At 59.2% G+C, this 10,394-nt stretch overlaps 1 protein-coding gene across 1 annotated transcript in view; it reads right to left on the reverse strand.

Moving 5' to 3' along the window:
* The window catches only part of MLLT1 (MLLT1 super elongation complex subunit), a 64,729-nt gene that overhangs the window by 10,062 nt on the left and 44,273 nt on the right, over positions 1-10,394 (reverse strand). Inside the window, 4 exon segments of the mRNA XM_040242075.1 lie at positions 1,234-1,513; positions 1,515-1,789; positions 5,308-5,433; positions 8,388-8,531. Of these exon segments, the coding sequence (XP_040098009.1) occupies positions 1,234-1,513; positions 1,515-1,789; positions 5,308-5,433; positions 8,388-8,531 (825 nt within the window).

The following is a 10,394-nucleotide window of genomic DNA, read 5'->3' on the forward strand; positions in this document are numbered from 1 at the left end:
CATCCATCCATCCATCCATCCATCCATCCATCCATCCATCCATCCATTCAACCATCCATCCATCCATCCAACCAACCAACCATCCTTCCATCCAACCAACCATCCAACCATTATCCATCCAATTATACATTCATTCAACCATCCAACCAACCATGCATCCAACCAACCATACATCCAACCAACCAACCAACCATACATCCATGCAACCAACCCTCCATCCATCCAACCAACCAACCATCCAACCATCATCCATCCATCCATTCATTCACCCAACTATACATCAACTATCATCCATCCAGCCAAGTTCTTCTCTAACTACCAGAAGCCAAATAGCACACAGAGATGACATGGCCCTCCAAGGCCAAAGAGGTCTGCCTAACCAATCAACCAGAGAAGGCAATGGCAACCCACTCCAGTACTCTTGCCTGGAAAATCCCATGGATGGAGGAGCCTGGTGGGCTGCAGTTCATGGGGTCGCTAAGAGTCGGGACGACTGAGCGACTTCACTTTTGCTTTTCACTTTCATGCATTGGAGAAGGAAATGGCAACCCACTCCAATATTCTCGCCTGGAGAATCCCAGAGACAGGAGCCTAGTGGGCTGCCGTCTATGGGGTCACACAGAGTCGGACACGACTGAAGCGACTTAGCAGCAGCAGCAGCAACCAATCCACACCTGTCTCCCGTCTCCTTTGTGGCTCAAGCTGTGTCTGATGGTGACCTTCAGAGCTGTATGAAAATGCTGCCACAGGAGGAACCCAGGACTTCTGGTTCCCAGATCAGAAAGTGGGATGAAAACACACACAGATACCATACCATTAGTGATGGAAGAGGGTGCCCTGACCAACTGAGCCTGTGGCACCCTGGGAAGGAGTCGATGGTGGGACACAGTCACTCACTGGTCAGTCAGTCCCCGCTCATGCAGGGGGGCTGCCCAAAGGAGAGCCGTGAACCCAGGCGGGAGGTGCCATGCTCCACCCGGACCCTGTGTCCCCAGAGAGTCCTCATGAGCCGGTTGCATCGCCCCCAGTAAAAAGTAAACTGAGGCTTGGCGCAACACGAAGGCTTGCCCAAAGCTCCATGGAGTAGGTGGGAGCCCAGGGCCCTGCAACCCAACCCCCTTGTCACCTTCGAGTGGCTCAGAGCCAGCAGAGAGGACAAGAACAGGTTGGGTAACAGCAGAGGACAAGGGCAGGGCGGGTGAGGGGAGAAGAGCGGAGAAGGAGCTGCCTCACCTCAGTCTTGAAGGAGGCCTCGTCCTCCGAGTTGGACTCCTCAACTTCCGGGGGCTTTTTGATTTCCCTGGACTCATTCTCGGCCTTGACCTTCTCCCCTTTGGCGCTGCCCTTGTCCTTGGCCGGCTTTTTGTCCGAGAAGGAGGAAGACGAGGTGCGGGGCGAGGTGCTGGGGGCGCTCCTCGACCCCTTGGAGCTGCTCTTCTTCTGCTTTTTGGCGCTGGGCTTGGGTGAGTCGGCAGTGGCCGGCCTCTTGCTGGAAGACTTGGGCGGGGGGGGGTGGTGGGGGCCCGCCCTTGGGGGACATGCCCTCCAGTTTGGTCTCCTTCAGGGCCATCTTGGGCTCCTTGAATGCAGCCTTGGGTGGCGGGGCCTTCTCCTCCTTGGGTGGCCGGCCCTCACCCAGCTTCCGCGCCGCGTCCTTGGCACTCCGGGCCTGCTCGCGCTCCGGCTCCTTGGAGGTGCCTCGGCTCTCTGAGTCCTTGCGCGGCCGTTCCCGGTGCTCCTTGGTCGCCTTGTGGGCCTTGCAGGCCTTGCTGCTCTCCTTGCTGGCATCCTGCAAGGCCGGGCAGGAGGGGGACACGGTCACGCAGCATCTCGGGGCTGCCCTGCTCCGCCTCCCCCGACCGCTACAAAGTGTAATCCACCTGATTCAGGCTCAGCTAGAGAAAATCTTCCACAAAGCTTTGAAAAAGTAAGGCAGCAGGTGAGAGTTCTAAATAGAGCTGTCCCTTAAAGCTACTAGGAAGCGTCAGCAGGTCATGGGTGGCTACAGGCTAAGACTCCCCTGAGGGATTCAAGAAGCGTGCAGGTGGGTCAGATTCACACAGGCCAGCCACACTGACCACGCCCTTCAGGCGCCTCGGGGAGTCAGAGGCTGCCAGGCATGGGGCTGGGGGCACCAGCAGGTGGGCCCCTTTCCTGTCCCCACCAGAGCCAGCTGCCTCCCCAGGTGGCCCCCACCCCGCCTGGACAGCCTGGTCCCAATGCACACCAGCCACAGGGGCTCTCTGATCTCCTCTTGATCTCTACAGTCGCATTTACTGACTGCCTACTGGGTTCCTGGGCGCTGTGCATGAAAACTGGCTTCTAGACCCAAGCTGCCTGGGCAGCTGTTCTAAACCACGTGTAATTCCAGGATCCCCACCTCAGAAATTCAGAGGGTTGAGGGTGGAGCCTGAACTCTGGCGTCGATAAGCCAGGTCAGGGGGCTCCCACTGGAAACAGAGACGGCGAGCAGCCCTGAGTTGGGCCTCCAGGAAGGTCAGGTTGGGGGGCTCCCAGCATGTGCACCTGTGCTCCCTCTGAACAGGAGTATGACCACCGACCTCACCAGGTGACGGTGCAGGACAGGCAGGGCAGTCAGGAAGCGTCCAGTCCCCCCACCCCCAGGCAGCAGGGAGCCCCATCTGACACCAGCTGTGCCCACGCCCTGTCCATACCGCATCAGCACCTGCCACACGGCCAGGGTTGCAGGACAGGCACCTGGACTCGGCCCCGACCCCGGGAACAGGCGCATGGCGGGACCAAGGTTCTCAGGACCCAAGCTCACCAGAAACCAAGAGCTACCAGAGCGGAGAAGCAGCCTCACTCTAGGAGCTCACCCCACATGCTGAGGGATTTAGGTGAGCCAGGGGAAGGCCCAGCAGCTGGGCCTCTGCTTCCTATGCTAACAGCCCTGGGAGCAGCCACAGAACCCTCTCCACAGAGAGCCCAGAGATGGCACAGCCTGGCCACCTACAATCTACTTGAGTCCCACATCAGCACTAGCAGCTCGGGGGTGGGCCCACGGGGCTATGGGGCCCCCGTCCCTCCTAGAGAGAAGTCGGTCCCTGTGCCCCTCATGTCACCATGGTAGTAGGAAGAGGTACTCATATCACAAGCCTCCCTTTAGAAGCCTGTCTGAAGGGGTACCCCTGGGGGGCTGGCTGTGGAATGGGGCCTGTCTCAGGGTTCCACTCCCAGCAAGCAGCTCCCCCAAGGAGGGAGGCAAGAAACAGAGAGCTCTGCACAACTCTGGCCTATTCCTGCAGTGTCCACGTGCCTGCCTGGGCCCCCAGCCCCCAGCCCCGAGACATGGAGTGGAGTCCCTCAAAGGGCAGGTCCACCAAAAGCCCCCCAGCCCCAGTCAGCAGAGCCTCCCCACCATCCAGGGTCTGCCCACCTAGCAGGGGCCTCAGAGTGTCGCCTCCTTGGCTGGAGCTCCATACAGGCTCCTGAGAGGACAAGCTCTCTGAAGTCACACACTAAGTCTGGAGCGTGACGCAGAAGTTCCTGGCGTTAAAACCCACCACAGTCATCTCCTCAAAGCCAGGAAGGACCCCAAATGGCTAAAAGACTAGTGCTGGAGAAACAAAGGCCCACTGGACTGCCTGGCCGACACTGGACAAGGGGAAGCAGGGGCCCTGTTCCTCTCCCAGGAGGCTCTAGGCTCCCCTTTGGGGGCTATAGGCAGGAACAGGACCACCAGGGACCAATCTACCTGGGGCCACAACAGCCAGACTCCCCACCGGCCCCGGGGCGCTACAAGGGCCCACGCCATGCCTCCCCACCCCAGCCTTTCCGCCAGTCAGCCCCCAGGTCCGGACAGCAGACAGCCTGCCTGAGGGAAGTGCCAGGGCCTCCTGAGCTGCAGGAAGAGGATGATGACTCTGAGGGAAGGACTGAGGATGTCTGCTGGGGCGCTATATGCAGCAACCTGCGCAGGGACCCCTGGGGCTGCAGGAAGACGCTGGACCGGGAGGGGTGCAGACACAGACCCCGGCCTGCAGGCCCCCCGAGCACGGCAGGTGCATAAGGGCCCCAGGGGTCCCAAAGACCTTGGCAAGAGATGCTGCCAGCAGCCCCTGCTTGGTGGGCCACGGTGGTGTCCTCAGTACCCAGAGGGCACTTCCTAGGGGACTTGCAGGTGACATGCCAGAAAGAGACGGCGATTCCTGCACTTCCCACTCTGCGCGGATCTCTGGACAACTGCGGGTGACTGAAACAGAAGCTGCCAAGATCATGAGTAAGAATTTTTTTTCCATATAAGTCCCACGAGGTTCAGGGGAGGACCACAGATGCCAGTATGGGGAAGACCCCGGACCCACACTCCATACTTGGAGATTCTGGCCTGACGTGTTCAGGGGGCTTAAGTCAGACAGATCTGAAGATTCAAGAGACCTAGTGGCCTTGTGGAAAGTGCCAAGAAGACCTCGCCCAGCTGACAGGCCCTCCTCCAAGGCTGCTGATGAGCATCAGGCTGTAAGCTGGCCTGAGATATCGGCCTGTCCCGCCTCGGTGTGCCCCAGGCCCCTGACACCCAAGCGTGAGTGGAGCAAGAAACCTGCCAAGATGAGAAGCAGATAAACTTTCGGGGTGGGTGGTAGTGAATGCCAGGCAGAGCTCAGGCTTGGGGACACAGCTGTGCTAGGTGGCTGCGGGACAAGACGCACACTTGGGAACTTCTGCGTCCACTGCGATACCAGCCCGAGGGCCATGCTGTTAGTTCAGAGAGGGAGGTGCTAGGAGGACAGAGCACCCTCTGCCTGACTGGCTGAAAGAAGATGATGAAACATTTCTTCTTGGGGCAAATAGTGTGCTTGCCCACGTGGTTCCACCTGGCCCTTCCCCCAAGTAAGCTCTCTGCAGAGAGCTGCTGCCAAAGCAGAAAGCGGAGCCTAGAGCAGCCGAGGGAGGGGCGCCCAGCCCCACGGACAGGGTGTCCGAGCTGCACTAGGGAGCAGCAATGGACGCACTTGGCCCACGGCCCACGGCCCCCAGCACACGAGCCTCACAGGGTCTGTCCCAGTGGTCCGAGGCCCTCTGACTCAGTGGCAGGAAGAATAGGGCAGGCTCTTTGGCCTCAAGAGGAACAGAGAGAAGCCTGCGATCACTTGGCTGTCCATGAGGTCAAGAGGGCCAGCCTCCTGACCAAGGGGCAGAGCAGCCAGGCGGGCAGAGATGAGCTCCGAGACGAGGCCAAGGGAGCGAGTCCGGGGATGGAAGGTCCAGCTCTGACACGGGGTGCCCTGAGCCGGGACTCGCCGCCGGGCCCCAGCACGCCCCCAGGACTGGGCCTGCCGCCTCACTAACCTTGGAGCCGTGGGACGGTTTGGTCTTCTTGGGGTCAGAGAAGGCAGAGAGTGGAATTGTGGGTAACATGGGGTAGTCGGGGCTGGGCCTGGACACCGTTTCTGCTCCTTCAGGAATTACCATCACCTAGTGATAAAGAAGAGACAGATGTTATCAATGGGCAAGGAGGCAGACTGGAAATCCCATCGGCAAGAGGAAGCCTGCTGTGGGAGCTTCCCTCTGGGAGGGGCCGGGTGCTGAGCACTGGAGCCAAGCGGGCTGGGCGGAGAGCGAAGAAGCCGGGTCCCAGGAAGGCTGAGTGTGGCAGGCCTGAGGGCCGGCTGGAAGACGCGGAGCGTGCAAAGGAGCACGAGGAGGAGTCGAAGCCAAGCTGCCTCGCACAAGGCAGGGAAGACAAACCAGAAGCACGGCCGGGACAGGTGGAGAGCCAGCCAGACACCCAGAGCAGGCAGCGTGGTGGAGGCAGCACCCAGGTCCTGGGTGCCAACTCCCTCTCCAGTCTCAGGCGGGTGAGCTGGACAGACAGGGGGTGCACGGCCGGGCTGGAGGAGGGAGGGCCAGAGTGCCGCCAGGAGGGGCTCCAGCCAGGTTCCTATAGCCCCAGCCGAAGTGGGAGAAGGCTGCAGGCAAGTTCTCAAAATACTGACAAGAGCGAGCTGATACTACCAGCAGCCAGCACTCAGAGAGAGCCTTCCAGACGGTGATGAGCCAGAACAGAAGAATAAAGTGCACAAGATGATGAAAAAGGAAGCATTCAGCTTGGTAGAACAGGCACCATGAACAACTCTGAGAACCTGGGGTTCCCCAACGAACCCCAGCTTTCATCTGAGGAGGCTGAGGTCACACCCAGCCACAGCTGTAGGGACGCCGGGTTGAAAGGAGGGCGGTGGAGCCCGAGGTGGCGCTGCTCATCAGAGCCTGTCTGACCACCGCACTCTGAAGCAGGCTCCCAGAACACGTCGGCCCCGCCAGGCGCCCAGGGATCATGCCCTCAGGGGCCCGCACACACGAAGGCCACTCGGACATGACTGAGTGGGCAGCCCAGGAGGATGGCAGGGCCATGGGGGGCCTCAGTTTGTCCGCTCACAGCCCCTCTCCTCCTTTCGTTACAACATCTCCTACCCCTTCAGAGGAAGGTCCTAGGCTGACCCGGTCCCAGGACACGCGTGACTGCCTCCCATGTCCTTGCCTTGCAGTGAAAACCTGGGAGCACGTGGCTCCAAAGGAACCCATCTCACCGCCTGCCGCTGAAGGAGCCTCTACTTCTGTGCAGCTCAACTGCCGACGGGGCCAAGGATGAGACACACCGCTGGAGGCCAGGCGACCACCAGGCCCGGCAGGAAGTGGCTCAGGTCACTGACGAGGCCGACTGAGCGTCAGGCGAGGAGCGACAGGGCTCACGGGACCCCGGGGAAGGGGCTGCACAGAGAGCAGTCCTTGTGGCTCACAGACAACTCACTCCTCCAATTCTTCCAGCGCCGATGTGGACATCCACACAGGCAGCCTCCGGGGCTACCTGCCACCAGAGCGGAAAGGTGGCCCACCTGGGACCCGGCGCCCCAACACAGCGAACAGGGACTGGGACTCAGGACTCGGGAGCCACGGTCCCCTGGAGGTCTCGGGTAGCTCCTAAGAACAGACAGCAGTGCTCTGCCATCAGCCTGGAGCCTGAAGCCCACAGCCCCAAAGGGCGAGAAATTCCTGGGCAGCCGGCTAGCTCTCCGGGCAGCACCCCCAGGGCGAGGACAGCACTGGGCGGTACAGCGCGGCAGCCGCGGCCTCCCTCCCTGCTGGCACCTCCTCCCCCGCCTCCCGCCCTTTAGTTTTATGTGTTTGGATGCTGCTCACTGAGCCTTCATCTCCTCAGAGCAAACACCCCCCCATGGGCAGCCAGGGGCTCAGTGCCGCGTCCTGGGCCCTGAGAGACCCGTGGACACTCTGTGCAGCTGCTTCCCAGAGAGCGGTGACCACGCAACCTTGGGGGGAGCACCCAGGAGCCGCTGGGGAAATACTCTGGAAAGCATCTGGCAGCGACGCCAAAGTAGAGAGGCAGAGCTGGGGGAGGACTGCTGCGCCTGCCAACTTCAGAGCTGACATCTGTGTAAGGCAACCCCCCATCCCTGCTCCGTGACTGGACTCCGTCAGCCGTCACGTGCAAGATTAGGGTCACACACTCATCTTTTATTAAGGACACAGCAGACCTTAATCACACATCCTGGAATGAAAAAGTGATTCTTTCATATTGTTAAAAAAGTTTATAAAAAGACCCAACTGAATTAAGTGAACAGGAGAGAAGGACTGTTCCCAAGAGCCAAAGAAAGCCAAGCTAAAGGCACACACTGCGGAGGTGGGCCTGCCCTCACCACACACACACACACACACAGACACACACCGGCTGGCACACCCCCAGCCCAGCTCCTCCAGCCCAGGCACAGCATGTCTGGTGTGCTCAGCCCACATCCCCCGGCTGGCACAGTCCAGCCCCCACCCCCCACAAGTGGGCACCCCACGCTGCTCTCCAAGAGCTCTGACATGTGCTCCAGCCCCACCACCATACCGGGACTACTTGCACACAACTCCCTACAGAGAACTCCCCCTGCCACCACACTGGGATCGCTGGCATACAACTCCCTACAGAGACCTAAGTTCTGAGAGCCGACACTCTGACCAGGCCCGAGTCACAAGGACAAACCCCCAGAAGCCTGCATCAGCAGGGAACCCCCTAGATGACGCAGCCTCTGAGTGGCCTTGCCAATCCGGTTAAAAACTGGCTCCAGCTCCACGCCAGGCTGGGAGGCTGGCCTCACACCCACTCCTGCCTCCACCCACCTCTGAGGAAGAAGATGCTAATTATCCACAGCAACAAAAAGCTTCGGGATAACTAAAGACTAGTCAGTCATTTACAACAGACAACGCCCTGGTACAGGCTAGGGATGCCTGGGTCCTCTCCAAAGCTGCCCGGTGCCGCCTGTACCACCTGCCCCTCAGGGTCTCGGGTGCCCAACTGCACGCTGGGAAGCCCCGGGTGCCCCCAGCACTACCAGGGGCCAGGCCAGGACCACAGGGAGCGGCGCACTCACCCCGCCGGCCATCAGGAGCTTGTACCGGAACTCCACAGTGGGGTTGTTGAAGGTGAGCTTCTCGCAGCGCAGGTGGTTGACGGGCGGGTTGCCCTCCAGGTTCAGGAATAGATCGTAGGTGAAGCAAACCTTCCTCGGCTCCTCCTTGAACAGAGAAAACAAGGAAGTCCGTTTGGTGGGCCAGGAGGTGGGGACAGCCAGGGGCAGGTGGACACGCTCCCTGCCTTCTCTCCGCTCAGACCCTTGTCCACTCGTCTGTATGTGTCTGCCCATCAACCTGCTTACCCAAAATAAATTAACAGACTGTTTGCAGAAGACCCGGCAAAGCAGGCTCCATGACAGAAGTAAAGATCTGGGTGATGGTCTCAGCTGGTTAGTGAAGCAGTCGATCCTGCCGACAGTGGCCACAGCCCCACACACATGCCCCTCAACCCTCACAGTGCTCGGCCCACAGATGGGCAAGGTGCTCCAAGACACACAGGCAGTAAGCAATGATGCCCAGCCTGGCCAGGATCCTATAGCCTCACCCGCAACCCCCTTTCCTGGAAGGGAAATTTCTCCAAAGACATAAAAGTGGCCAACAAGCACACGGGAGGCCACTTTACACCATTAGCCACCAGGGAAATACAAATCAAAACTACAGAATTCTGCTTCACCCCTACTAGGATGGCAATCATTTTAAAAAAGGAAAATAGGGACTTCCCTGGCGGTCCAGTGGTTGAGACTGTGTGCTTCCAATGCAGGGGATGCAGGTCTGATCCTTGAGTGGGGAACTAAGACCCCATAGGCCACGCCAAGATTTAAAAAATAACAATAAATTTTTTTAATTAACAAAAAAAGGGAAAATAACAAGTGTTGGCAAGGAAGTGGAGAAGCCAGCATCCTAGGGCACCGCCAGTAGGAATGTAACACAGTGGTTCTTTTGGAAAAGTAGACGAGAGTCCCTCAAAATGTTAAATAGAGAGTAACTACATGACCCACCGGTCTCCTCTGGATGTTTACTCCAAAGAAATGAAAACACACATTCACATAAAACCTCGTAAGCCGATGTCCATGGCAGCATCACTTGCTATTGCCACGATGTGGACACAACCCCAGCGTCCACCAGCAGGGGGCTGGATGGACATACTGGGGTCCAGCCGCACAATGGGACGGCATCTGGCCCCAGAAAGGAACCAAGCACTGACACGTGTCGAGACAGGGACGCCCCTCAACAACACCATGCTCGGGGGAAGGCCGCGCCCGATACGGTTCCACATGCATGAAGCGTCCAGAACGGACAAATAAGCCCAGAGACCGGAGTGGCAGCGGGGTGGGGGGATGTGGAAGCTGCCAGCCACTAGGAAAGAGGTTTCTTTCTGGTATGATGAGACTGCTCTAGAACTAGAAAACTGTTATGACCACACAACATGGTCAATATACTCAAAACTACCAACTTTCCATTTTCTGGCATGTGAATCACACCCTGAATGTTTAAAGTAGTGTCTACGGGAGAGAAGCAAGCAGGAGTCTGAGGAACCAGTGGAGGCTTCTCAGCAGGTGAGAGGAGGTGAGCAAGGAGGGCAGGTGGGTGAGGGTTGAGAGAGGAGGGCAGGGCAGCCAAGCCACCACATCAGCATCCCTGGGCCCAGCATCTCCCAGGCCCGCCTCCTTTCACCCCTTCCTGCCGCCACAGCACACCAGAACTCCAGCCACCCTGCCATCCCTGGGCTGGCAGCGCGAGGTGAGCCTGGTGACCAGGTGATGCTGGGGTGGGGAGAGGCATGGCTGGCTATGTGGGGGCAGGCTTCTCAGCAAAGGGGGGTAGAATGAGGTCCCACAACTGCACGTGGATGACTCTGCCCCCCAGTCCAGGCCACAGAGGTAGAAGGTGCACCAGCCACATGACAGAGCTGCGGGCCCTGCCCTCTGGGAGCTGCCAGTCTGGTGAGGAGACCAGCAAACAGGCCCTCTCAAGCCAACATCAGGGGGCTGAGGTGACCCCGACCTGGCCTCTCCCTTGGCAGC

This window comes from Oryx dammah, unplaced genomic scaffold (assembly GCF_014754425.2).
Source record: "Oryx dammah isolate SB20612 unplaced genomic scaffold, SCBI_Odam_1.1 HiC_scaffold_5, whole genome shotgun sequence".
Lineage (NCBI taxonomy): Eukaryota > Metazoa > Chordata > Mammalia > Artiodactyla > Bovidae > Oryx > Oryx dammah.